General features: G+C 46.8%; 1 protein-coding gene across 2 annotated transcripts; it reads left to right on the top strand.

Annotated features, from left to right (window-relative positions):
• Window positions 1-215: 215 nt before the first annotated feature.
• On the top strand, window positions 216-27,780 carry PTBP1 (polypyrimidine tract binding protein 1). 2 transcript variants are annotated; one of them, XM_014882919.2, is made up of 15 exons: window positions 216-339; window positions 4,127-4,157; window positions 13,811-13,889; window positions 14,384-14,556; window positions 15,431-15,577; window positions 16,494-16,664; window positions 17,371-17,481; window positions 17,765-17,939; window positions 19,158-19,232; window positions 20,507-20,652; window positions 23,166-23,199; window positions 23,703-23,795; window positions 24,101-24,317; window positions 24,554-24,631; window positions 24,929-27,780. In XM_014882919.2, exons 1-15 carry the CDS (start codon window positions 332-334, stop codon window positions 25,059-25,061), a joined length of 1,671 nt encoding a protein of 556 aa, XP_014738405.1. In that variant the 5' UTR covers window positions 216-331; the 3' UTR covers window positions 25,062-27,780. The 2 variants fall into 2 exon arrangements, with proteins under 2 accessions (XP_014738405.1, XP_014738408.1); XM_014882922.2 differs by lacking the exon at window positions 4,127-4,157 and having other exon boundaries at window positions 220-339.
• The last annotated feature ends 70 nt before the right edge of the window (window positions 27,781-27,850 follow it).

The following is a 27,850-nucleotide window of genomic DNA, read 5'->3' as shown; positions in this document are numbered from 1 at the left end:
TCATCCCGGCCTCCTTCCCGCTCTGAAGATGGCTCCTCCCCGCCACCTCCCTCCGCCTACCGAATGGCGCCGCGCACCGGCGGCTCGCCCCGCCCCTTACCCTGCGCGCGGCCAATCGGCTTCGCGCGGGGAGTCAGGGCGCCAACCCCGGAAGGCGGGCGGTCCCCGCCCCCCCGTCTGGGTGACAGCTCCGCCGGCCAATGGAGCGCCGGCGCGGGCGAGGCGGGCCGGGCGGCGCCGCCATTTTGTGAGTCTATAACGCGGAGCGGTCTCGCTCGTCCCGCTATTGCGGCGCCTCCACTCCGCTCCCGACGGGTCGTCTCCGTGTGCAATGGACGGGTGAGTCCCGCCCAGCGCCGCGCTGGGGCCGTGAGCGGCGCTGCCGGGCCCCTTCTGTGGCGCGGGGGCGCCCGGGTTGAGGACCCGCGCCGGAGGCTGGGGCGATACCTGTGGGGGGCCCACGGGCGCGGCCGGGGCGGGCGGGGGGGGGGGGTCTCGTGTGGGGGCCGCCTCCGCTTCCACGTACTCCTCCTCACGGGCGGCGGGGGAAGCGGGGGCGGCCGTGGTGCGCTGCCTCGTGCGAGCCGGCCCCGCGTGCGCTCCCACCGCACCGCGGGTCCCGACCGCGGAGAGCTCGGGGGTCCCGCCCGGAGGGTCTCTAGGGGTCCCGGCCGTGCGGAGCCCCGGGGCTGCCGGCCCGGGGGACTCACGGGGCCCCGTCGGGGCTAGGCGGGGGCGGCGGTCCGGGAGCGCCGCGGGGGCGGGTGGGGGGCCCGGGCGCGGCTCCGCGGGGGCGGGGCGGGCGCACCTGGCGGGGCGGCGGGCGGTGATTCACGGCCGCGCTCCCTCCCATTGTCTGGCGCTTCCGCGAGTGGGGGCGGGAGGGGCTCTCGCTGGGTTCCTTTTGTGACCGGTTTTCGCTCGCCCAAGTTTCGCAGGCGGGAGGAGGGCGGGCAGGGCTCCATCGTCGCCTCACCTGAGCGCCGCAGGTACAGCCGCGGGCTCGGCCCCGCTCCCGTTGTCCCGCGCAACTCCGGGAAAGAAAACTTCCCTCCACGCGCTGGAACTCGGGGAGTTTCCAGAGCGCAACTTTTATCTTGGGCAGCGTCGATTCCTCTTTAACCACCGCCCGGCGGGGCCTCTCTGCGGCAGAGTTCGCTCTAAAGCGGGTGTTTTTATCAGGCGATCTCTCTCGAAAACAAGCTCTCCGTGCTGCTTTTCTCTTGTCTGGCGTGGGTTTTTTTTAGTGATGTGGTTTTTTGTTTCTTCTAGCACGCAGTAGTTAAAATATTTCTAAAAGCAGTTTGTTTTCTCAGAGCCGTAAGTACGGGAAGCCCAAATTAGTGCCTTCTCGCTTTCTGCCTCAGAACACTAGTCTGGGCGTAGTCACATGTCTGGGCTTTTTTACACGCTGAAAAGGTGGCGTCTCACTGTTGTTTTCATCTTAAAACTCGGAAAGATTCTGTATCTTACAATTTTTGCAGTGTAGGGTCGCTCTGCTGCTTTTAACCAGTTGCTCATCGTGTTAAATGATATTATTAAAAAAAAAAAAAAAAACAACAAACCGAACAAATTCTCAGCACATGAGATCACATTCTAGTGGTAAAAATCGATTTGTTATCAGCTGTAGTTCCAGGGAAGGCGGATGTTCTGTGCATGTTAAAGTAGTTGCTATTTGCATGTAGAAGTTGTAGTGTAACACATGAGACTCAGTTGCCTCCCGTCTCTTGGAGATCTCGGTGCAGGATCCGTTTGCCTCGTGAAAGCGTCTCCTGCTGAAACTTCAAAAGCTGCTTCGGAAAATGGTTTTAGGTTCTTGCCGAGTTGGCAGCGAGTGGCCTCTGGCTCAAGGCTGCTCCCATCTCCTTCTCCCTAAAATGATCCTGAGCTGTGCCCGAATGATCCCCTTTGAATAAGTTGCTTTGTTAAACATGTGAGGAGTCCGTATGGGCAGTCCTGCTTTGGAAAATGACCTGGAGGTTTTACTGGTGCAGCTTAATTTTTCCTCTTACTGCATAGGAATTATCCTGTTTTTCTATGGGAAAAACAATTTTTATTAAGGGCTTTGTTGCCTCTTTTGGAAAAGTTTTAATCCCCTCCTGAAAGTTGATGTGCAGGGCAGGAGAAGGAAGTTTGGGATAATTTACTGAGGAGTGTGTGAACTGGGAATACTTTGCATGTTTCTTGAATAAAAATTCTGAAATACTGTTGAAGCTTGTTTCCTGTGAAATGTGTTATCAAATGGGCTACAACAATATCCCAGGAATCGATAGTTCTTGGCAAATAAAACGACTCTTCCTGTTGGATAGTTCTAAATGCCATCCCCTGCTAAGGCACTTTATGTAAAACATTTCCTGTGTGAGAGGCCCACACGAGGAACAGGAAGTGGGAGAAACTGCTCTGGGGTAAGTTCGAGAGTTTGGGAAATGTGGGGCATTCCCTGTTCTTATTGTGCTTTGTTGGCAGTAGTTTTTTTTGGTTTTTTTTTTTTAAGGTTCTGGAAATGCCTGGATTAGTGTTTATGTGTTAGCTGTGGAATGTGCGCTGTGTTTAGGGATGCTGGTTCCTTGAACTGCTCCATGCAGATGGGTTTCATTAGTGTGTTAGAACTGACCCTCGAGTGCAGCCAACCCATCTGCCCGGCGGGTGAGCAGCGCCGGGCCCATGGAGCGGTGTCAGACACGGCCTTCTCCCAGGACTTCCCTGGAAAATACGGAATTATCGCGTGGCTTCCCGGACCGGGCTGTGGCTCCAGCTGCAGAGTGCTGGGTTATGATGACACGGCAGGTTGGGAGAAAGAGGAAGTGTGAGGAGCTGAGCTGGCTCGTGCCGGGGCTGCGGTTCGTTTGTGGAGCTGGGGACACTGGAGCGGCCTAACGACACCAAACAGGACTTTGGTGCAAGTTATGAATTGTCGCAGGAGGGGAGGCAAGCAGGATCTAATAAATGCTAGGTTTTTCGCATTTAATCACCATATAGAGTTGTTCTTGAGTACTTCAGGTTTCTTATTGCTGGTTCAAGGAGGACTGCTCTACCTGCTGTGTGTGCCCCTGCTCTGTGGAGCAGCTGCAGGTCAGTCAGCTGGCCACTGCTGCATCCTGTGCTCTGGAATTACAGGCAGTTCTTTGAGAGGAGTTCAACCGGGCAGGACTGTTCCATGGCACTCCAAAGGGGTCATTTCTGCTCTCTGTTTTGTGTTGCTGCTTCTAAGAGGGGGTTGAAATTTATTACAAAAAAAATACACAGTCGGCAGTGCAAGGGTAAAACTGAACTCTTAGGCTGTCTGGAGCACTCCCATGAAACAGTAACATGGAGGTGCTCTAAGGCTCTGGAAGATCACTGGAGTCCAACATGCCAGGCTGTCGGCGATCTGACTGCACTGGTGGACATTGCTGTCAGGTGTGTGTTGTGGTGTAGAGAGCTCAGTGCTAACGGGATCTGGTGTGGGTCACCTAAAGTACAACTGGTGCAATTTCTCATCTTAATCAGAATTAATCTTAATTTTAGGAGGTTTAAGTATCTACGGTAGAGTTCAATAACTGCTTTTTTGTAGAATTGATAGAGAAATCCTCTGTAGGGCGTACCCCAAGCTGGGATTTCCTGGATCTCTGGGCACTCTGCTGGTCTGGCAGTGCCGGTGTGGCGAGAGGGCTGCTGTGAGCCCTGGCTCCTACTCTGCTGGGACACAGCCGCGCTCTGTCCCTGGGACCACTGGAGCTCTGGTGTTGGTCTTTGCAGCCGTCCTAGAGCCTGGCAGGGGCTCCGTGGGTGTTGGGGACAGGAACCTCAGATGGGGATGTTGGTGACGGAGCTGACTCGTGATGCTTTTCCTCTCGGTGTGGTCAGAGTTGAGGTCACATCACTGGGCTCAGGGCGGTTCACCCCCACCCCGTGCCCTTGCAGGAGGAGCATAGGGAGTGGGAGAGCTGCAGTTTTCTGGCACTGCTGGGTCTTGGGTCTCCACCATCACCATCTAATAATTTTTCTTTGTATAAACTGTCCTTGGCTCACCTGCAAAGACAACTGTGCACTTTGACTTGCTTTTTTCTTACTACTGTAAACTATGCTGGATTTTTGTGGCAAACCTATCTAACTTTTTTAATCCTTTTCTTTCTTTTTTCTACAGCATTGTCCAAGATATAACAGTTGGTACAAAGGTAGGCACTTCTCACTTTTTCTCTCTTTTTACACTGCTCAGCATCTGACCTAGTTTTAGCCTCACCAAATGTGGATCTTCAGCTGTAAAGGGTTATTTCTGGTACCATGTAAATTGGTATTCACCAGAAGGTAATTCAGTTTCATGTGCATTTAAAACTTATAATATGGCTCAGCATTTAGCTCTTGTCATTTAGGCATTGATGATCAACTTTATTGCATTTAGAAACAGCCCTTTCCCCTGCTAAAATGTCAAGCCATGCTTGTTACTTGTGTGCTAGACAGTGCTTCTCCATGAAGAAACTGGTCCTTTTCCTTTGGAGACCTCCATTTCCTTTGTTTGTGTGAATTCCTGCTCAGTTAGATGTAAAAAAAAAAAATCTTTGTGCCACAAAGGGAGGGTTTAGCAGCTGATTTTTATCTCCTGTGAGTACAGTAAATATGACCTTTGCCCTCAGGTTTGGAAAGGGCAGCCTTAGCCCTAAACTCAAAGTGCTGACAGGAGGCTCCTTATCGGCCGCGGGTGGCAACAGGCATCACGTTCACGGGATCGGCGCTGGTGCTGTGAAAACACCAAACTCGAATGTGCAGGACCGGGTGGGCTGAAGGGTTAGGGTTCGATTTGAATGTTGTTACTCTGGGGTCAGGACTGCAGTGAACTCAACCCTGTGTGCGTGTGCTGGCCATTGGTGGCCGAGTGGCACGTGGGGAGGTGGTGGCCAAGAACTGCCAGAGGCCGAGAGCCACGAGTGGCCACTCAGAAGGGCCAGGGAAGTGATGGGATGGGACTGATGTGGAGCAGAGCTGGTGCACTGGGAGCACCAGCAGCCCTGCAGAGTGGAGTAGGAGCATCACACAGAAAGTGTGGTTGGCCAGCAGAGCTTTGTGTTGGAAGTACAGAATGAGCTGTGTTAAGCACAGACAGCCTGAGCCTGGCAGTGCTTTAGGGGTCTGAAGGGGCTCTAACAGCTGGGGGGGAAAGGTCAGTCCTACTTTTCCTCCTGTGGGAATCTCAAATTTGAATTAATGATAGTGTCTGGCTTGGGTAGAAGTGCTGCATGCTGCAAGGAGCTCAGTTTGCCATCAGATGCGAGGAGGAGAGATTTGAGCCTGGACAATAAGGTTGGTTAATAGTTCATAGCTATTATCAAAGGTGGACCAAGGCATCCCTAGAGCAGTTTGATGCAGTGTCTGCTGGGAAACTGGTTAATGTCGGTTAAGGTCCCCTGGTTTTTAACAATGTGTAATTTGTAACTTTTGAAAGTGATTCTACGTAACTAAACTTAACCAAGAAGCTTCTGAAACTATAGTTGTAAACCTCAATGAAGTTTGGAGTTTTGGGGTGTGAGATTGCCAGCCTCATTGCTCCTATCTGTGGGGATTCCAGACCCTGGTTCCAGTCAGATGAGATCAGGGACCAATCCCCACTGAGTGCCTTCACCTCTGGCATGGGACAGCACCGTATCCATGGCTGTGCCAGTAGGACAGTAGGTAGGGAGTGGTGAGACTAAACTGTGCATGGAACATGAGGTTTCTTGTCAAGTCAGATAAGGCAGGTTTAAAGACAGTTGAATCTAAATTTAAAGAGTGGCAGAGGCAAGCAGGAAAGCTGAATCATCTTGCTAAAGGTAAGCTTTCAACTGATTTTTGCTGTAGCCACGTTACCTGATTGTGTTCAAGTCATTGAATATGCAGGTGTAGCTCTTGTAATAGAATTCCCTTCGTTAGTGCTTGGGTGTATTGTGTCGTGGGTTTCTGTAGGTAAATTGGAGTCTGTGTATATCTGAGAGCCAAGTGAAGCTTCTCCTGTGCTCCCATCCCCTGCCTGGGTCAGCCACCTCAGACAGCTTCCCCTGCTCCTGGGATCCAGCACAGACTCAGGTGTCCATTCTGTCACCTGTGCTCACGAGAGTTTCCTGCCTGAACTACCAAATCACACATGGAGATCTGAGCTGGAAAACTGTTTTTAATCTGAGGTGTAAATTTACTTTTCCTGATGTGTGTCTGTTAGGGTGTTGGAAGATGACAGTCCCCAAAATCTGTCAGCTCTTGCCATGCTCGGTGACATGCTACTGAGCCCCCAGTAACCCTGTCTATGATCTGATACTGTGACTGGAATGTCCCAAAACTGGCTCAGACAAATAGGAAAGGTGCCTGTGACTCAAACCACTGCTGAGCAACTAGTTACAGCAAACTCCCAGTGGCCTCTTGGTGTCTTTGTAAGTGCTGAGCTTAACTTGGAAGTTGAGGACTTTGTGAAAGTCAGGTTTTTTTCAGTTTGCTGACATTATTGCTTTAAAAGGCAGGCTCCTGGCATATTTTTGGGTTTTTTTCCCTCACATCCTTAATTTACATATCAAGAGTATTTATACCCACTTATTAATTTTTCTGAGGTTTTAATTAAATTTAGTTTATTTAACTTAAGAAGCCCCCAGGTGTTCTAGTGGCTTACTCTTCTGAGTAGTGTACTGCCCGATGGTCTTGTTTTTAATCAAGTGTAATTGTAGTAGCCGTTCCAAGCTCCTCATTTTAAAGTGTGTGAATTTGTTTAGGAAGCTCATTGCTGTTCTGGTGTGGGAGTTCCTGATGCACAGCCTTTTGGAATGTCCTGCAGATCAGAAACACATGATCTAAGACTTAGTTCTTCCCATAGTTTCACTGCTGTCTGAAAAGGAAAAGAGTATGGCCCTAAGATGGAGGTATTTGAGCTCTGAGGTGTTCTTTGACCCTGCAGTTACCTCTTGCAAGTAGTCTGATCAATGTCTTACTCTTTTGTATCTCCTTGCCCTTTGTTTAATTTCCCTGCGTATCACTGTTCCTTCACACTCTGAGCAGGACTAGAGAGAGGATGAACTGTGACACGTCTCTGTTCTTTAAGTGAAATTGCATTTTGGTGATTGGAAGAGTCTCAAAATAGTTTAGGTGCTGAATAATACCATAGTTTCTTGGCTAAGTCAAGCTCTGCTTGGAAGATTTTCCTTCCAGAAACCAAAAGTGCAGTTGCGTGGCATTTGAGAAGTTAATTTTTAAAACAGGCTTTGCTGGAGTGTGATACAGGCTGACTGCATAGAAGTGATTTGTGGTGAAGCCAGGATCTTTGCCATGGGAACAGTAATTATGGCTTCAGGCAGTGGGCCAAGAATGTTGTGAGGAAATTCCAGTCCCCTCCTATGGCTTTAGTTAGAGGCTGCAACAAGCTGGCTCTTGTGGCCTCCCCACCAGGCATGAGCACACATGGGAACCACATGTTGGTGGCAGGGGACAGGGATGGCAGTGGATGTTGGGCAGCCTCATGTCACCTGGGTGTGCCAAACAGCTCCATCTCACCTGAGAGTGCTGTATGCTGCTTTGTGCACCTGGGTCTTCAAGTCATCTATCCGTTAATAAAATGGTTTTAGAAATATACTGGATTTAAACCTCAGGCCTGCTTTGATTTCAATCTGTGATGCTTTAAAAAAAAAAGAGAATATTTAATACATCTGAACTCATTCAACTGCACACTTTTAAGTTGTAAGGATGGACTCTGGTCTCTGATATTTGCTTCAGGTACTGTCAGACTGGAAAACGCAGGTGTGCTGGTGCCACATTTGTTGTCCAGCAAGAAGAGGAAGTGTTATTTAATTACACATTCCCCATGACCCTGGACAACTCTTTCAAGCTTCCTACGAGAAAACATTGAACGCTGTGTTCAGCTGAGCAGTGTTTGAGCTATCCCATTCGTGGTGCTGTCTCTGCACAGCCACAGTCCAGGTGCAGTTGTGCTGCCTGGAGAGTTGCTGCTAAGCCCTTGTGTTCAACTGGCCCCCTGACAGGTGGGGCAGAAGTGAGTTCTGTGTTCCTGGAGTGACTCACCCAGCACTATTTCTCCCTGATAGGATTTCTGTTGAGCTTTGCCAAGGACTCTCTGCTCCATGGCAATGACTTGAAAATTCAAGGTTGAGGAGTAGTTAAGTTTCAGCTTGGGAGCAGTGGATCGTAAAGCCTGGGCGTGTGCTGCCCTACCGAGCCAGCATGACTGCATTGCTGCAGCACTTGGAGTTTAGGAATTTTGGGCTATTTAAACTGGCCACACCTTCTATTTGCTCAAAGGGCAGGTTTGTTTCAAAGGGTGTCTCCATAGTAGCAAAGACGGAGAAAGAAAGTTAGGAGGGGGTGATGGATGGTTGGGTTGAAGATCCTGCTTTGCTGTGAGGCTGGTGTGTGCTTGAGCTCTGATACAGCTCACTGCCAAAGCACACGGGGTGAGCAGGTGCAGCATTAGAGGGTCTGGTGGCTTTTAGGAACTCCAGGGCCTGTCTGCAGCCTCTAGAAACGGTGCTGGCACTTGCAGCAGTACTGTGGGAGGAAACTGCTGTGCTCTGACCATCTCACCCGGCTTCAAAGGGGCCGGGAGTGTGTGTGTGTGTGCGTGCCCAGTGTGCCATTGGGGATCCCATGGGGAGCTTTCCATTGGCTACTTTGTAGGGATATCAGCCTCAATCTTGTCCAGGCAAGAGGGAGGCTGCAAGTTTTAAAAGCCTGAAGTGGCAGGTGACTGGTGTTGACTGAGCAGAGCGTGGGTTGAAAATAAGTGTCCCCTGTGCCTGCCAGATAGGCTGATGCCTCTGCCACAAATCCAATGTGCCCATGGAATATGTTGACTACCGGGTTGGACTTAATTTGATTAATGGTATTTGTGTTCTTGTATTTGAATTGGTACATCAGCCATGAGCAATTCGATGAACTAAATTGATCCCATCTGCTTTGGTTCTGATCAAATGATAAATTTGCATTAAAAAATTATAAAATGATGCATGATAAAAGTGCACGAGTGACATCAAAGTGAGAGCAGTGTCACACTGTGAAATCTTGAAGTTGCTTTGTGTTGGCCTAAACTTCCCAGTTTCCTGGAGACTATTGGGAATGCAGGTGTCTATGTGTTCTTCAGAAGTGTTTCACAAAAAAAGTTGACTCATGGTTTGTTTGTGACCCAAATTGGAATGTTTTTCACACTACTTTAAGTGACTAAAGAGTGCTGGAGGCAGGAGAGGGGAATAGAGGGGAAACATAAGTGAGCTGTGCTGGACGTGAGTCTTTGGTAGAAGGCAAGGAAAACTGGCATCCTTCCTAGTAGTTTAAATTTAGTCCCATTCTTGAATCTCGAATCTCTCAGCAAAAAATGTTGGAATGTAACATGAGTGTGATGATGATGATGTCATCAGACTGGATTTCTCTTAATAGTTTCTTCACAGAGATTTGAGCTGTGAACTGAAGGATCAGAGCATTCCTGCATCCCTCTGGGACTGACCTTGGACAGCCCCTGATGAGCCACTTGCTCCTCCTGTACTCAGAGGCATTTTCTTGCCTCTTTGATCAGAGTAGAAGGTTTTTGTGATCTCAGTGGTCTGAGTAAATTTTTTTTAAAAATACTACAGTGGTCTTTTATTGATTCTACAATATTTTTCCAAATGTAGGGAAAATGAAGAGCAACGATGCTCATGTGCTCTGGCTTCTTGCAGGACAGATTTCCTTTGATTTCTTTTCGGTGGGGGTTTCCAGGTGCTGCTGTTCCCTTTTTTGCTTTCTGTGTCTGTTAGCTGGTGGCCTGCTTGCCTCCAAAATCTACCTTTTCCCTCTCAAAGTACTGCTGTCTCAAGTCTGTCAGAGCAGTGTAAGGTGCTCCACATCCAGAGACAGTCCTGCTGTTCTATAGGGTTTCCTCAGTGAACCATGGAGAGAAACAGCTTTTTGTAGATCTTGAGCTTGACCAGCCTATGATTTCTGGCCTTTTTGGTCATTGTCCCTTTCCTTCCCACGTGCTCTTTTTGCCTTTGCTTTAATTGTGCTTTCTGCCTGGAAGTTGATTAATATCATGTGTTTGACTTGAAATGAATATTTTTATGGTGGTTTAGTTTGTGTTTGTTTCTAGCCTTTTGCACAGGCAGGATGCAGTTGACTTAATGTAATCCATTTAATGTAAGTGCTGGATCTTAAGTAGATAAAGGATTATATAGGGCAGCTGGGAATTTCTGTAGCACTTCTAGGTGTGCTCATAGAAGCTGAGACAATCTCTGGCCTCATTCCAAAGTATTGTAAGCCAGGTAAAATCCTGGCAGTGAGGCAGTATATAGTGTGTGTGAATGAGCTGTTGCTTTTTAAGCTGTGAAAGCCTGAGCAGACTAAAAATTCTTGATTTTGTGTTAAAACTTTAAAGCAAGGCAAAGCTTAGAGTTTGGGGTGTGGTCAAAAATAGAACTGGGGGAAATATGAAATGTTAAGCTGTACCTTGCAGCAGCCTGCCTCTCCCTAAGTCTGAAAAGAAAATGAGGGAATTGTTGGCAGCAGTGCTGCCTGGAGCACGGTGTGTGATTAAATTAGTGCAGCTTGGGCAAGGGGCCTTCTGTAGCCAGGAGCATCAGGCCAGAGGAGGCTGCTGGCATGGAAACCCATCCCAGCGGGGTTTCCCTGGTGCCAGTGTGCTGCTGGCTGGGGATTTGGGTGGTGGAAACAGCCCTACTCTGCTCTAGGTAGGATCTGGCTGTGTAACTCCAGAAGTAGTGGTTGTTTACAGTCATCAGGAAGAGGAGATTTGTTAGTTCAAATGAGGAATTTGATGTGCTGTGAGCGCACTGTGGCTTCTGTTAATCTTGTCATAAAAATACCAGCTGTGAAAGAATGGCTGAACAGAAATGTCAGTGTAATTAAAGCCTCTGTGTGCAGGGATGGGAGCTGGAGGTTGGAGAATTGTGTCTTGAAGTGCAGCTGGGCCTCCCTGAACTACTCAGAAAGTGCAACAGGGAGAGAAGCAGTGCTGTGGATGGATATGGGTGAGCACCGAGCACCCCCACAGCCCTTGGCTGGTTTGTTCCATTTTAAACCTAAATTAAATTATATGAAACTTCAGAATCAGTAACTTTTCTACTGTCTTTCCCATTATAATTCAAAATACCCAGTGGGTGCATTGTTGGTGAGAAACTCTTCTAAACCTGTTCAACCAACCAGGCTCGCTTTGATTCCTCTGCCTCTACTGAATTGGGTACTTGGTATGAAACATTTGAATTTATACCATGGTTTTAAAGAAACTCTTTAGTGTTTCTAACATATTCAGAAAGAAAAGACAGAAAAGAGTCTGGAAAGATCCCTGGAGTGTAAGGGCAGAGAGCTGATGGAGGCTGCTGAATGCTCATTACTGTGGGTATGATCATAGAGAACTGGGTTTCGGTTTGCCTCGAGTTTAGTCGTTCCAAAAAAGCAACTATTTCCCGTGGTTATCTGATATCAGCTCTAACAGGAACAGAGGTAGAGCAGGTGAAAAGTTATGGTTCATGCAGCCTCCTTGTGCTGGGCACTAGCCTGTGCAGCATGGGCCTGGCAGCACGGGCTGACTGCTGAGGGTCTTTGGGGCGCTGGGTCTGCTCCTCTCACACTTCAGCAGCCACTCCTGCACTGGGTGATGTGACAAATGACTTCAGTGTGACTGCATAGTACTGCATGAACCGTCTGTAAACTTCCTTCTGTAGAGAAAAGGCTTTGGAATAACTGCCCTTTTCCAACCATGGCAGTCTTCCCTCCTCGTTTGCATGTACTTCCAGCTGGGAAGCTTACAAATTGACTGCTGCTGCTTTTGATGTTGAACAATCATCCCCCCTCTGCCTCCCGGCTCGGCTCTGGTCGAAGTGGGCAGCACAGGCTGTCTCCAAGATAAGAGGGGAGTGGATTGGAAATTGCTCTCCTTAAAGAGACATGGATGTGTGGAGCGCAGCTGCAGTGACATCCTTGTCATCCTTGCCTGTGAGGAAGTTCTCAAATATGCAAGAAAATGTTTATTTTAAACAAGCCATTAGGAAAGCTAAATTCTTTCCATAATGGTATAAATGCTTGTTTTTCCAGTTTATGGTTTCCTAGTGTTGCCTCCATGAGAGCCAAATACGTGGCTCATTTTCCCAACGTTTCCATGATGGATTGCAGGAGCTGCCCACTATGTTTGCACATACACACCAATTTGTACTGGAAGAGCTGGAGTTCAGGATGTGCAGAATCCTACAAGTTAATATTTAAAAAGGCGTTTTAAAACATTCAAGTCCCGTTAAGGCCTGATGCAATGACATTCATGAAGCCAGAAACACCTGATTATGTGGGTAGGGCTGTGCTTTGGTGAGTGGTTCTTGTCAATAGCTGCCAGGTGTATCCCAGGCCATGGCACAGAAAGCCATACCTGGAGTGGCAGCAGCAGTGGAGGCACAAGACCTTAGAGCAGACCAGAGGATTTTTTCTAGCCTTGGAATTATGCCTTAATTTGAGTCATCAAAGGATGGGATCACAGTTAATAGCCTCCCAGCCCAGCTTGCCTCTTGCTGCACTCAGGAATCGAAGTGCTAATTAGAACAGCTGTTAAAAAGCCCATTCCTAATGACTGTACCATGTGAGGAGGAGGAGGAGGCCGAGGCCAGAGCCTTGGCTGGGAGCTGGTCAGCGTTTGCAGGTGACCAGCAGCAGCTCATGAACTGCAGTTTGGAACCTGGCCTAATTCTCATCTTCGGGACATCAAAGTCCTCGAAGCCTCTTTGAAGAGCTGGCAGTGAGTAGTCAAACGAGAAATTCAAGATTGGAGGGGGAAAGAAAAAAAGCTAAACCGTGTGTCTGTAGCTGGGTGTTCTGGGGCTCTCGGTGACCTACTTTCCCAGCCTGTCTGCTGGGGGGAGTGCACAGAGCTTTTGTTGTTGCACGGCTCCTGTTTCTGCAGGTGCCACCAGATACAGGGTGTGTGGAAGATAAGGGTTTCTGGTGCCAAAGTGTAGAGTGGGATACGTTTCCATTGAGGTGGGTGGGAGCTTCCAATGCAGAGATGAGCTCTGAGGTTTTTCTTTATTGATGAAAGCCTTTTAGTATGGCACCTCTGTGGAAGAGTAATGTCAAGAATGATGAGAAAGTGCTCCTGGGTGTTAGGTCTGTGGTATCATGTTTTTTCACAGTTTATAATGGAATTTGAAGTCTTCCATATAATTTACTTGAAATTAAGCCATGCTGATTGTAAGATGTGTATGCAGGTATAGATATGCTAAGGAGTCATTCATAGGCATGTTTGCTTTTGTCTTAGTTTTTTTTGTACCTACTACTTGAGTTAGACCAGTCCTGGTCGGTTGAGGTGATTTAGGTGACTTTACAGGAAATGCTGTATCAGAAGATACCTTCTACCAGATCAGGGTGCTCCAAGCCCTGTCCAGCCTGGCCATGAGCACTCCAGGAATGGGGCACAAAATGCACAACTTTGATTCATATAACTGCCAAGTCGTTCCCAAACAGTTTTGGCAGCTTCAGAATGAAAATTCTGTGGGATGGGAGTAGTCAGAAACCTGTTTAGCCACGTATGACAGGAGAAGGTGCCTGTTGGTTCACAGCACTGCGTGTAGTGGCTTCACACAACTCAGCAACACTCCAGCCCTGAGATCCCAAATGCTGAGCTGAAAAGAGATACTGGATAGTGCTGCTCTATTACCAAACTGGATCTGACTGATATTTAATTCATGGAGGTGAGCTTCACTGCCCACTCTCAGTATGTTTTCACTTACACTTGTGTTCAACTCCTCTCCAGCTTTCTCAGTTGTTCTGCTTTAGGAGTGCCTGGATAGAATTGAGTAAAATGCTTTCCATTTACCTGTCGTCTCTTTTCTTCCAGCGGGCAGCTGAGGAGCTTTTCTCTCCTTGTGTTACTACTAACGGACCCTTTATCATGAGCAGCAACTCTCCTTCTGCAGGTAATATTGCATGGAAACAAGCACAGCAATTTATAAGTACTGTGAGGAGGCCTGGATTTTCCTTCTTTTTAGTCATAATTTTTAAATCTCTTCATTTTTTAGTACTTTCTAGGCGTTTTATGGGACGGTGCTGAATAATAATAAACATCTACCAACAACACTAGGCCAGGTTGAAAGGAATAAAGCATTAATCTGGGGTTAGTGGCTCAGACCTGCACTAAAAATATGGGTGGGTAGATGCATGGTTTACACAAACTAGGAAATGGCCACTGGAGAATGGATTCCATTGCAGTGGCAGTTGGCTGTGTCACTCTCATCATGTAATTTGGGGGAAAAAAAAAAGAGTAAAATCGTGTCTTCAGACTCAAGTTAACTTAGAGTATGAAATTTCTCTGTAATAGTGGCTGGGGAGCAGAGTCTGTGTGTCAGCAGTGGGAAATGTGTGTTTCTTCTTCCAGAGCCTTCTCATCAGCAGTAACTCTTGCTTCTTACAGCTAATGGAAACGACAGCAAAAAGTTCAAAGGTGATAACAGAAGTGCTGGCATCCCATCCCGAGTAATCCACATCCGCAAGCTCCCCAGTGACGTCACGGAGGCAGAGGTCATTTCTTTGGGCTTACCCTTTGGCAAGGTCACCAATCTTCTGATGTTGAAAGGAAAAAACCAGGTATTGTCTCCATTACTGAAAGCATGGGTTGTGTCAAAGGCTCGATAAGTTTGTCATCGGGAAACCAGCTCCAAGTTGTTTAAACAACTGCTGTGTGTTACAAGTCAATGACTTCTGCATACTCTTATTTTACTTTTCTGTGATTATCCCATGAGCTGTAGAAAATACCATTTTCAGGCTGCAGAAGGAGCTCAGTCCATAATTACAGGTTGTCACTTATAATTAGCGCTAGGCCTGGTTTGGAAATTGCAGGCCAGGGATTATTTGAACAGCAGTGCCATGAGTTGGCCTTTTTCATTCAGGCTTTCTTGACAGCTGAGTTACCACCGTGTAACATGGCATATTGAGGACACCTTTACAGATCTAGTAAATGAGCTGGGTATGGCTGAAATACTCTTGGGTAATGCAGGAGGTGTGCACTAATTTGGTAACTAAAATTGTCTTGCAAATTAAGGAGTAAAAAAAGCCAGCTGACTTTAATCATTGCTTAAAATAATGTCTTTAATCTTAATTATGAAAAGGTGCCTCTGATACATTGCATGGTGTGATTAGATGCAAGTGCTTAATGCAGTGACTTGCTACAATCCCTTACATTTCTCTTCTGAGCGAGAGAAGCCCCTATGGGAGTGGAGAATCTAAGTACACATGTAACATGGAGATCTTAGGGTGAGACTGAAGCATCGCATTAAAACAGTCTGGAGAGGAAAGATCCTCATTTGTTCTACTTATAGTTGGATTTTAAACAGTTCTGTGTACAAAAATACATTTATAAATGTAATTGTGAAAACCCAATCCTGTTACGGCCCTGCTGGAGATTCGGGGTGATCTGGTGCTGTCCTGGTGTGACGTGTCTGTGTTGGATTTCACTTCCCAGGCCTTCATAGAGATGAACACGGAGGAGACAGCCAACACCATGGTGAACTACTACACCACAGTCACTCCAGTGCTCCGGAGCCAGCCCATCTACATCCAGTTCTCCAACCACAAGGAGCTGAAGACAGACAGCTCTCCAAACCAAGCAGTCAGTTTGTTCTCTGCATTGTCATCCCCAGGGAGGGGGGGACACACAGCTAGATCTGTGCTGCTGGCTTGAGATCCATGGACTGTGTAGCATCTGGTGCTTTAGGATGTTTGTTTCTAATGCTTAAAAGATTTCCATCAAGTGCAGCCCTGATGGGGCAGAACTCACCTGTGGTAGAGCACAGCCTGGTGCTGGTAGGTGCAGCTTTGAGGTGGCAGCAGCTGAACCCAGCAGATCTCAAGGGTCTCTGCACCACACGCTCTGCAGAGGGGAAAAAAAGTTCCTAGTTTCAGCTCAGCCCCTTTTGGCAACCTTTTAGGACAGGAGCACTGGAAAGAAGTTTGTGTTGTGGTTCTTTGTCAGGGTGGCTGCCAGTACATCCCCTTTGTCTGCTCTCACTTTTTGAGCGGACTCCCATCAGGATAAGAGCACCCAGTGCTGTGCAGATAAAATTCTGCTGTTGGTTGCCTCTCACAGCTGGAACAGGAGTGTTCTGTATGTTAGGGGGCTCTGCAAAATCCCCAGGCACTTCCCACTTCTGGATCCCTGTGGCAAATGTGCATCAATCTTTCAGTCTTGTCAACTCATCTAGGATTATGGAGGTGGATTCAGAAGAGCCCTGTTTTTCCTTTTTTCTAAACAATGGGGTAATTTTGCTGCATCAGTTTATGCCAAGCAAGGTTTTGCCATAGCATGGGTAATAATAATTGATTTAGATTGTATTTTTGCCTTGCCCTTACTGGTTGGGGTGGTCTTCATTGGCCCTGTCTCAAACGTGCCCCAGCCCTTGGTGCAGGCTGTGGCTGTTCTGCTCACTGCTGAGTCCATCAGGCTGTTTTCAGAGGGGGGAGCTCAAGGAGAGCTGACTTTTTTGGAAGCAGAGGTGTGGATCTAACAGCTTTTTTTGATCCTGCAGCGTGCCCAAGCAGCTCTGCAAGCCGTGACCCAGGTGCAGGCCGGGGCTGTGGCGCTGGCCGCCACGGCTGCGGCCGTCGATGCAGGGATGGCGATGGCTGGCCAGAGCCCTGTCCTGAGGATCATTGTGGAGAATCTCTTCTACCCTGTCACTCTAGATGTTCTGCACCAGGTAAAACACTTTGCCACAACTGCTTGAAGATTGTCCTGAAGGAAAGGGCAGCAGCAGCTGGTGTGTTGCTGTAGTTGCGAAGTCTGTGGTTTGTGTTTGTACAACGTGAGTTCTGAACAGAGCTGTCAGACTTCTCTGGAGGAGATGCTCCTAGTTTTGGTCCCCTACTCTTTCCAGAGTAAATTTTAATTTCCAGAGATTTGGGTCCTGGTCCACTTTATTTCACTGGTTACAGTTCTTCAGGTTATCTTTAGGTTTTAGCAGAAGTAGCTGCACCTCATCCTTGTGCTGGGGCCTAGGAAACACATAGAGTGTCCAGGAGCTATTTAGGCATTTTGGAAAGTTCCCTCTGTCTGCTTTAATTGCTTAATGTTATCTTCATGTTTAAAATGCAAGCTTGACTGCATTGAAGATGTACTGAAATTCCTGGAAGAGGTCGAGTTCGTTAAAGTGTTTTTGAATATTCCTGTTTAATAACCCAGAATAAGCGAACTGTACTTAGGGAGCAGTTCAGTCACTTTGTGTTCTAGGCTGATGCCGTGATGCCAGTCAAGCAATGCCCATAGTGTGGTTTAAAACCTTCAGTGCTGCAATTGAAAGCTGACAAGCTGAATGGGTGACTTTTGTTTTTGCTTGTAGAAAGAGATCAATATGAAATTATCTTACTGGAAATGTGATAACAAGATATGCAAATATTATCTTGCAGATCTTTTCCAAATTTGGTGCAGTTTTGAAAATCATTACGTTCACGAAGAACCACCAGTTTCAGGCCCTGTTGCAATATGGTGACCCCATGAGTGCTCAGCATGCCAAACTGGTGAGTGCTACATACCTGGGTTACTCTCACTTGTTTAATCCAAGCTCAGGGTGGGCTGACACCAGCATTGCTCCAAGAAGCAGAGCATGAGTGGAAGGGAATTGCTCCTATGTGCGACTTGGAGGCTGCCAGAGGGGCTGAATGAAGCAGAGCTGTCTCCACATGAGATACCTGTTCACAGGTGGAGCCATGGGATGGCCTAACACCTCTCTCCAGAGAGCAGTTGCTGTGAGCTTGTAGGTCTGAATGCATTTAGGTGAGGGCTGGTTTTGTTTCCTTGCAGTCTCTGGATGGACAGAACATCTACAACGCCTGCTGCACGCTGCGCATCGACTTCTCCAAGCTCACAAGTCTCAATGTAAAGTACAATAACGACAAGAGCAGAGACTACACCCGCCCAGACCTGCCCTCTGGGGACAGCCAGCCCACCCTGGACCAGACCATGGCAGCTGCTTTCGGTGAGCATTCAGGAATATGTGTGTGTGTGTCATGCTGAACACCCCCTACCCGCACCCTCTGCTTCTTCTCATTCTGCACTGTGCTGTGAGAAGTCCTTGTTAGGCCTTGTCCTTGCAAACACCACCTGGGCTCAGCTCTTTCTGAGGGACATTTTTCCAAAGGTGCCTTATCATGCACTGACTGTTTCTGTGTGCCTGCACACCCTTTGCATATATGCTATAGCAAATCTGGAAGGTAGGTCAAGTTATAGTTATAATTTAGGCTAAATGCTGTTAAGTGTTATTTCTCTGTTAGATTGTTAAGGTTAAGCTCTAAATTTAGGTATAAATCAAGTTAAAGTACTGTTAAGTTTAAGTGTTGTTAAATTTTAGGCCACATTCCTTTTCATCCTCGTTTACCTCCTTGCTTACTGATTTTACATGCACACATGCCTAGGTAGACTTCAATTCATTGCTGTTTTGATTGCCTGGATTTTGTTTGGTTTTGTTATTGCTTGCTTTCCTATGTTGTGCCTTAGTTATCCTTTGTAAGTAGAGTGAATCTTACCAATTGTGTTGCTTTGTAGTTTAATATTAAATATGACTTATTGCTTATACCCTTATTGGTGATTTTTTTTTTTGAGCAGTCTCAAGCACAGTCGTTCAGGACAGTGTGTCAGGAGAAGGGGACGGGATGTCATCCTGGTGTATTTGACCAAAATTTTGGGCTAGAGTGTAACTAAGGCTGAACATCTGGTTCCAAATCCCGTGTCAGTCCCAGTAGTTGGTGCCTCTGGTGCCACCTGGTGTTTGCCCAGGAATTGTTTTGGTATTCTCTGGAAGTCCGTTGTTGTGAGAGGCATTTTTAGATTGCTCGTTGTGTTTTAGGGTTTAGCTTTCAACTAAATATTTCATTGAAGGAGAGATCAAGACATTTTGGGGAAGTTTAGGGAGGTTTAAATTAGGTATTAGGAAAAAGTTCTTCTCCCAGAGGGTGGCTGGACACTGAGCAGGCATCCCAGGGCAGTGGTCAGAACACCAAGCCTGACAGAGTTGGAAGAGCATTTGGATAACACTCGAAAGCACATGGTGGGATTGTTGGGTCTGTCCTATGTAGGGCCAGGAGCTGCACTTGATAATCCTTGTTGGTCTCTTCCAACTCAGAATATTACATAGTTCTGGGAAGTTTAGAGTTTTCCTGCTGTTGGCATCTTTTTATAATGTGTATGTCTTTCCCAGGTGCCCCAGGAATAATCTCTCCTCCATATGCTGGAGCTGGCTTTCCTCCTACTTTTGCCATTCCTCAGGCTACAGGTACTGTATTTAATAAGTTAATATTTTATGTAGGTCTTTTGTTGCTGAAACATATTCATGTTTTAAAGCAAAGTAGTGATGATTTTGTTTGGGTTAGCCATGTAAATTCTAAATGCTGGCGTTTGGACATAGAAGGGACTGGTGATCCAGGACATCACCTCAGCTAGGAATGCTGTGTGCAGCTGCAGCACCTGGCCAATGTCCTGGTGATGGGAAGAAAATACATCAAGCAGGATGGGAGAGATAGCAAAGGCAGACTTTGAAATAATATGGGGAGGTAGAAAGGAGATAAAAGTTCTTGTGCTTTGAATTTCTCATGTTGTTACAGAGGTTGAGACCTCTATTTGACAGCTGTAAATGTGGTCAGAAGTAAGGACTCTCTCAAATTTTTTCTTAAATAATTTGAGAAAGCTGGTATTTAATCCTGACACTAATTCCATGTGCTGGAACAGTTGCACTTCGAAGTTCACAGCTCATGTTGTAGCTAACAGATCATTACTGCTTCCAGAAGTAGCCAAGAATCTGAAAACTGGAGGTGCTGAACATGCTTGCAGGAGTGCCAGCCTAAACAAACCTTGCTGGAGTTTTAAGCGTTCCAAGCCATGTTGACTTTCTGGGAACATGATGGAATTTCCTTGTATATGACAAACAAGCACAGAGTGGGCTGTTGAGGCATTGCTGTTTTGGTAACATCCAGCCCTGCTGAGGAAACAAGCAGGGCTGCTTTGGGGAGTCATCTGTGGAACTGATCACTAGCAGTTGTTTCTTGAGCTCTAGAGCTCTTGCCCTTGAAGGGCTGGTACAGGAGGTGCCAGCTGGTACTGGGAGCTGTCTGTGAATGCCTGTAAATCCAGCTGCAGTGGTTCCCACTCAGGAGAGCTGGGTGATGGTGGCACAGGGTACCTGGTGGTTGCATGCGTGGTGAGAGCACATTGTGCATGGCCTGGTTGGACCCTCCCCATGCCCCGTGTGTGATACCTGCCCTGCACAGCAGAGCTGAGGCTTTGTGCTCATCCGCTGCTTGTGAAACATGCACGAGAGTGCTGAGGCACCTGCTCAGCACCAGGCACTGCAAGAGCAAATCCTGTTAGAAACCAGAACATTTCCTGCAGCACCAGAAGCGGAGGCTCCTGTTGCCCTTAGGATTACATGGGCACTGTTGGGAATGATGACATGCATGGTTCAGAGGGTGTGCTGTTCTCCCTTCTGGTGCAGCAAATACACTAGAGTACGTGCTGTTAATTCTTTACTGGTTAATATTCTTTAATTTCCAGGCCTGACAGTTCCAAGTGTTCCTGGAGCACTAGCTCCTCTGGCTATTCCAGCAGCAGCTGCGGCGGCTGCAGCAGGACGGATTGCCATTCCCGGCCTGTCTGGGACAGGGCACTCCGTGCTGCTGGTTAGCAATCTGATCCCAGAGGTTAGTGCAGTCCTCACTTTACTTGTTTTTTTTTCCTCCTTCCTTTTATCTCTTCTTTCACTTCCTGAGCACAGATTGGGCTGAAATTCATTGAAAGTGAAATCCTGCTGTATGCAAAGGAAGCGGCACCACTAGAGCAGCCGCTGCCATGCTCTGACAGCCCCAGTTGCAGGGCAGAGCAGTACTCTAGTTGCTGAAGGGAAATGGGAAAGTCCATCTCAGATTGAAATTGCTCTTCCTTGGTTCAAAGCCAAGGATGCTGCCTGCCTGCTCTTGTCCCCCAGAGACTACAATGCCTGTCCCTTCCTCCGTCTTCTGTGTGGCGTCTCCCCACCATTCCCATGGAATAGTGTCATTTGGGTCACAGAATAGCCATGTCCATTCCTTTTCCTTGGCATGTTGTAGTTTTTAATACATTAATTCAGAACTACAGAGAGGCTTCATGCTGACCTTTGCTCTTTCTATGTAGTGTCTGGATCCCTGCTAGCTTGACCTTGTACCTGTGCAGTATTTCCTCTGCCATGTGCTTGCACATTTCCCCCTTCCAGGATTCCTGGAAATTTTCCGTAGCTAAACCCCTTAACAGCTCACAGTTTACATTTTCAATTCTACTTAACTGAGTGAGTTGAAATATTTGGGTTTCTCTAAAACGAAAGCAAGTAATATTTGAGCAAAAACCTTATTTAATGAAAGACAGCACCATAAGGGAATTGGATATGGGGGGCTTGGATTTTCCTTCAGTCAGCCCCTGGATCTGGTTGGATTGAAAGTGTAGAACCTCTGGTGTTCAGCAGAGTGATGAGGCTCTGCTGAGGAGCTGTAACTGGTGGGACTGTGCACACACCTTAATAGCACTTTGCAAAGCTGTAAAAACTTACCAGTGATGGCAGAGTCACCACAAAACCTCTTTGGATCAAAGGGGAAGCCTGGATGTGATGAATGATCAAAATGTTTAACTCTTTAGTAAGATGAACCAATTGGATCGTGTTTCAGACTGCTCTTACCTGTCATTGCTGTTCTCTCCAGGGCATGAAATAATAGCAGGGGCTGTGGAATAGTTTTGGGATTTGCTGCTCGTGCTGCCTGGAAACTGCTCTGCCATTCCAGAGACTCTCATCTCTGGCTTGTTCCACCATTAAGTCCTGATGATTGCTGGCATCATTAATCCTGACCAGTGTGATGCTCCAAGTGTGTGCTCCCAGGAAGCTGTTGGGTACCTGGATGGCAGTGGCAGAACAAGAGGCTGTACTGCACCTCTCAGATTTCTCACAGCTCTGTTTAGGCAGGAGCAAGCAGTTATTTCATGCCCTGTGGTTTTTTTGAGGAGCTCTTCACTCTCCATCCAGCTTGTCTTTGGGCTAGAGAGACTTTGGGACTTGGACTGAAGCTGTGAACTAACAGACATGAAACTTTTTCCACTGCCTGTATAATCAGTGTTGTAGAAACTTACCTGTGCCACAACCAGTTAGTAAAGAGACAGTATTGCCTGGAGTGACTTCTCTGACATGGGATTTTCCTGACTGGGATTCATGGAAGCTGAAATGGCTCCATTTTTTTTCTTCACAAGAGGGAGAGCAGTCCCCCTCAGCTTGTGGTAACCCAGTACTTTGGGTTTCTGCACAGTGAGGTGAGGCCACAAAGCAGGAAGGGAACAGTCCTCTACAAACAAGGTACCAGTTCCTTTATCTGAGTGCTTCCAGCAGACCTTGGAGTGGGATTTGTGGCAGCACAGCTGCTCATCCACATGATCTGTTTGTTTAAAGCAGTGATTGGTATCCAAGGTGGATGTTCCTTGGTTTTTTTCTAGCCAAGCATTATGGCATGGATTGCTTCCTGCAGTTTCTGACCCCAAAGCAGCAAACGAAGCTGTCTGTGACTTGGTCCAAGTCATTAAACAGAGAAAATAATTTTAGTCAAATTTTAGGGAATGCCATTGCAGTTGAATTGGTTATTGCAGCCTGTGGAAGTCACTCTGGGGGGATACTGTCTCTTACGCCTTTGTATATCTGAAGTAAAAATGCCTTTTCTTTATCATTGTGTTCCACTAGGTAAAACCTATTAACTGTTTCTGTAAGCAAGTTATTGTATGTAGAATTCTATAAATCTGACTGATGGAACACTACATATTCCTTATGTATTTACTGACCTGTGTTTTTTGCTACTTTTTTCTTTTCTCCCCATCCCTGAATTTTTTTTCTTCCCCCGATCCGGAATTTCTTTGCCAACTGACTGCACGGTACTTCTGCTTCCTGTTGTTGCTTGAAACAAAAAAATAAAAACATTCCCCTTCCAAAAAAAAAAAAAAAAAATAAAACAAACCCTGCTCTTCGGAAACCAACCTGCCCTTCAATATTAACCATCTTGAAAACTTCATCATCCATCAACCAATTTCGCCATTTCCTGCGGGGACTCTGCCCTTCCTCGTTGTGGACGATTTGTGCAACCTCGCTCTCCCCTTCGATTCCTTACCTCTTCCCTGTCCCTCCGCTGCCTTGCTCTGCTGTTCTCTAAAGAGAGTTACACCCCAATGCCTCTTTATTCTTTTCGGTATGTTATTATTCACACTTTTTATTACCTTGTTTTTCATTTATTTGAGATTTACTTTTTGATACTTCAGAAATGTACAGTTTGCAGTTTGCCTTTTTTTTTTTTTTTTTGAATGCATAATTTTGGTTTTACATTGTTTACTTAGTTTGCTGTTTAATTTAGTTTGCCTTTGGTTTTGGTTCAGTTCTGCATGGGTTACTGCTTTGCATGTCTTTAGTAAGAGTTTTAAATTGTGAGAGCATGCGAAATTGTCCAGTCTTCTGGCAGTAAGATTTTGGCTTTTTGCTGAAACCCAATGTCTTTTCTTTAATGTATTGTTCCATTATTATTCTGCTATATAAGAATTCCCTTAATTAGAGCAGAATATGTAGCCATGGTTGGAATGAGATCAGTTCTGGTTGGGAATGGATGTTTTTGCTGTTGGATTGATTAGCTAATGTTAAGTTGAATTAGACTTTTTGTTTCCCTACCTAAGACTGTTCTTGTTTCCTCCCTCTTTGAAGGAGTCTATGGTGATGTGCAGAGGGTGAAGATTTTATTTAATAAGAAAGATAATGCCCTGGTTCAGATGGCCGATGGGAATCAGGCCCAGCTTGGTAAGCTCAGCAGGGTCAGACTCTGGGCAGTTAGGGACAAAATGGGTGGTTAAGATTTTAATATTGGCACTTTCTTCTCTTCCAACAGAAGACTCAAATGTATCCATGCTGTGTGGGGTGTGGCCGTGGGGCAGCTCTGGGGCTGGTGTGGCTCACGGGGGCGAGAGGGAAGTAGGCAAAGAACACAGTGAGGCAGAGGGACCCTGCAGGGTGTGGTGTCTGCGAGGGCAGTGAAATTCTGGCCTTGAATTCATGTCTGGACAAAACTGAAGTAGCCTGCAGTCAGGTGTGTCCTCCCCTTGCAGCCATGAGCCACTTGAATGGGCAGAAGCTCCATGGGAAGCCGATCCGTATCACGCTGTCCAAGCACCAGACAGTGCAGCTGCCCCGTGAGAACCAGGAGGACCATGGCCTGACCAAGGACTACGGGACTTCTCCTCTACATCGTTTCAAGAAACCAGGCTCCAAAAATTTCCAAAACATCTTTCCCCCTTCTGCCACTCTTCATCTGTCCAATATTCCGTAAGTATCCACAGGGAGAGTTCCTGTTTGGCTGAGCGTTGAAGTGTTTGCAGCCTCAGTGTGAGGGAAGCTCTGTGTTGCTGTCAAAGAGAGCTCACCCACCTCCCTGTTCCATTGTCTTGCCATGCCAAGAGGCTGCTAGTAGGGAATTTAGAAAAGTCTCTGATGAGAATCAGTTTTTTGAGATTACCTTGGTCTGTCAACATCTGTTTGACTTGGAAAAATTTTTGTTTCAGACCTTCAGTAACTGAAGAAGACCTTAAGTTGTTATTTTCAAGCAATGGTGGGATAGTCAAAGGATTCAAATTCTTCCAGTAAGTGTTTTGTGTTACTATCCTTGCCTTACTCTGGGCATTTCATATGGGAAGGGTGGAAGCACTTGATTCCAGTCAAAGGTGAGCAGAATCCTTACTAACAGTGTTTGACTCTGGAATAAAGAATTCCTGAGTAACCAACCTTGGGTTGAACACTGCCACAGAGATACTCCTCTAAAGAGTGAGTGTGCTGCAGGTACTGGGGGAGGTTAATTCTCTGCTGGATGGGATAATTTGGATCAAGTTGGGAAGCTCCTGCAATGGAACTGAACATGTCTGAAACTTGTGTCTTGTCAGGAAGGACCGTAAAATGGCTCTGATCCAGATGAGCTCTGTGGAAGAAGCCATTCAGTCCCTCATTGACCTCCACAATCATGACCTGGGGGAGAACCATCACCTTCGTGTTTCCTTTTCCAAGTCCACCATTTAGAGCTTGGGGAGGCCTGTGTTAAAATGGACTTGACTTAAAACCTCTGGGGTTCAGCCTTGACCTTAAAAGGCTGGACACCAGGGTTTCAACTTCCATCATTCCAGAAAAAAAAAAAAAAGCCACTTTAAAAATGCAGCTGAAGTGACCTTAAAAGATCAGAGATTTTATTTTTTTAAAGAGAAATCAGTTTACCGGTTTTTAAAAAAAAAAAAGAAAATTAATTCCTCTTGCTAACCTTGCGGTGATGGGTAACAATCTTGACTGTTCCAATAAAAATCACAAGTTCAAGTTTACACTATGGAACCTGCTCTGGGAAATTCCCCTCCCCTCCTGCTCCTTCTCCCCAAAAAAGCAGATCCCAACAAGTTTTATCAGGTTTCACATTGATGCCTTTTTTAATTTCCTTACCCATCCATGCCTTGAAAGACCTAAAACCACTGTGTGAATTCACTGTAGCGCCTTGGAGTCAGGATTGTGGTGACCAGGAGCTCCCAACCCGCCCAGCACAACACTCGGTTGCATTGATCCCACCTTAGCTGTGCACCTGCTATCCTGTGCCTTAAACCTTCTACTTCTTTGGGGAAAACATCCGAGCTGCAGGGAGGGGATGGGCAGAGCTGGGGGCGGGGAGCGGCTCTGGCTGACGATCAGCCGGGGGAGTTGGCAAAGTGGATAAATGAAATTTTGGGCTGTGACTCGGGCCAGTTTTTCCTTGCTGCCCCGTGTGTGTCTCGATCTCCACGTGTGCCCTGTGCCACTTCCCAGTCTGCTCGTGGGTCATTGCCACCTGCAAACTCAGGTGGGAGTTACCTGAGAGCCTTTGTGGCTGAGCAAAGGTCTGGGTGGGGGAGTGTTCCCAAGGCCAAATCACATTCCAGTGTCAGGAGCGAGCCCGCAGGCTCTGCCCTCACAGAGCATTGGCGAGGGACAAAAGAGCCTCTGTGGGACACTTGTGAAGATGAATCAGAGTTTGTTGAATTTGTGTGTGTATATACCTAAATGCTTGGCTAGGATTTGGAGAATCCTTGGATACCCCACAATTAGAAAGGTGCCTGCGAGAGGTACCTTTGTGCCCCTAATTGGAGATTAACGAGGCTGCTGTAGCTCCGCCGTCGTTCTTAGAGCATGTCTTCAGCATTTGAGCTTTTATTTGAATCCTTGTATTATACTTTGATGCTGTTGCTGTCCTCTGTGCCTAGCAATATTTCCAGTTGACCAAATATTCTAATCTCTTTATATGCAAAAGAAATAGTTTTAAGTACCTTTTATAGAATGATAAGATGGTATAAACGTAATCTAAATTTACTCCTTTGTGGTATTACCCATGTATACTGTACTTTATTTTCTTTGTTTTGTAATTGAAGCTGTAGGGCAGGAGTAGTTTCCAGGCTGAGGTCGTGGCTGAGGATGAGCAGAGCTGAGGGTGTGAGAGAATGAGCACAAACAGCTCGGAAATGGAAGGAAAAGGACCCAGGCTAAAGATTTTTTTACCTTTTGAATCTATAAGCCCAGATGTTGTTCTAGGAAGGGAATTTATTAAAAGTAGAATGCAGCAGATCAGTTTTTCCCAATGATACAAGCATTTTTATTTTTATTTTTTTTCTGGCTTACAACTCTTTCCCGGGCCATTCTGCCTTCTATTCCGTGTGATCCGATGTTGCCTTACATTTCCCTCTAACCTGCAACCTGTTCGGATGCAAAATAACAAGAATCTTGTACTTTTTTTCAGGGTTTTTCTGCAAATTGTGGACCAAAGTTTGTTTTTTAATTGTCTTAGTGTTGCAAGTTCTGATTTCCTTGCTTGGTGTGGGAGCTCTTGACTTGCCTAGCACTGAGTGTTTGGAAAAGTCTTAACTTTCTGTAGTTCCTCCCTGGACTCTCAAGGATATGAATTTATGCTGGAGAAGCATGTGAGGTCCGAGTGAGGGTCCGGCTGGGGCTGTGGCGTGCTGGGTACCCCTGAGGGAGGGCAAGACCCCTGGTGACAGCATCACCTCAGCTGCTTTTGGGTACCTCTAAATCTGGGTGAGCTGTGCTGGAGCCAGGGATCTGCCCCTGCAAAGTTTCTGCCAGCAATCCTGCAGGAGGGCACAGCTGGGGAGGGATATCTGTGATTGTGGTTGTTGGCTCATCCCCTTCCCAGTGAAACACCTGCTCCTCCCACAGGGGACCCATCCTGCCCAGCACAGCAGCACTGGGGTAACTGGTCAGTGCCCCCAATCACCCTCCACAGCACTGGGGAGGCTCCCGGGGCCGGGCCCCGGCCGGGACACTTCGGGTGTCCCGTGCAAATCACAGATGGATTTGGGGTAACCAGGGCCCCCCAGCACAGCAGGTGCTCCCTTCGGATCCTGTGTTTGCATGTAAAGAATGTGAGTAACTAAGGGTGTATATATTTATAATTTTTTTATACCTGTTGTAAGACATGAGGGGCAGCAAAACCCAGTTTTTTATGGTGACCAGATGTATTGTATATTTTGATAACAGCAATTCCAGGTTCAGTATTGTGGAAGGTGGGTGGGGAGGGGAAGTGTACACACCATCAGAATTCCATTGCCTCTTTCAAAGAATGTTTGTAATGCAAAAAGAAATGAAATTAAAACTATTTTATAACAACCTTTGTACCTTTCTGTAGCTCCATTATTTCCTGTTGAGATTGTAGAAGCAGTTGGTGCCCAGTCTGTACTTGTGCTTTCAATAAATTCTTCTGTATCCTTCACTCCTGATCTTCCTCCTCTTTATTGTGCCTGTTTTGCTTCTGATTTTCCCTTCTCATGTAATTCCAGCTG

This window comes from Sturnus vulgaris, chromosome 26 (assembly GCF_052056855.1).
Source record: "Sturnus vulgaris isolate bStuVul1 chromosome 26, bStuVul1.hap1, whole genome shotgun sequence".
NCBI lineage: Eukaryota > Metazoa > Chordata > Aves > Passeriformes > Sturnidae > Sturnus > Sturnus vulgaris.
This window is presented reverse-complemented; position numbering and strand designations above follow the sequence as displayed.

Excerpts from the sequence above, each read along its gene's own strand:
- PTBP1 (XM_014882919.2), top strand. Across the intron at positions 16,665-17,370 it reads CTCTAGATGTTCTGCACCAG|ATCTTTTCCAAATTTGGTGC; the intron begins GTAAAACACTTT and ends ATTATCTTGCAG. Across the intron at positions 20,653-23,165 it reads TTAGCAATCTGATCCCAGAG|AGAGTTACACCCCAATGCCT; the intron begins GTTAGTGCAGTC and ends TGTTCTCTAAAG.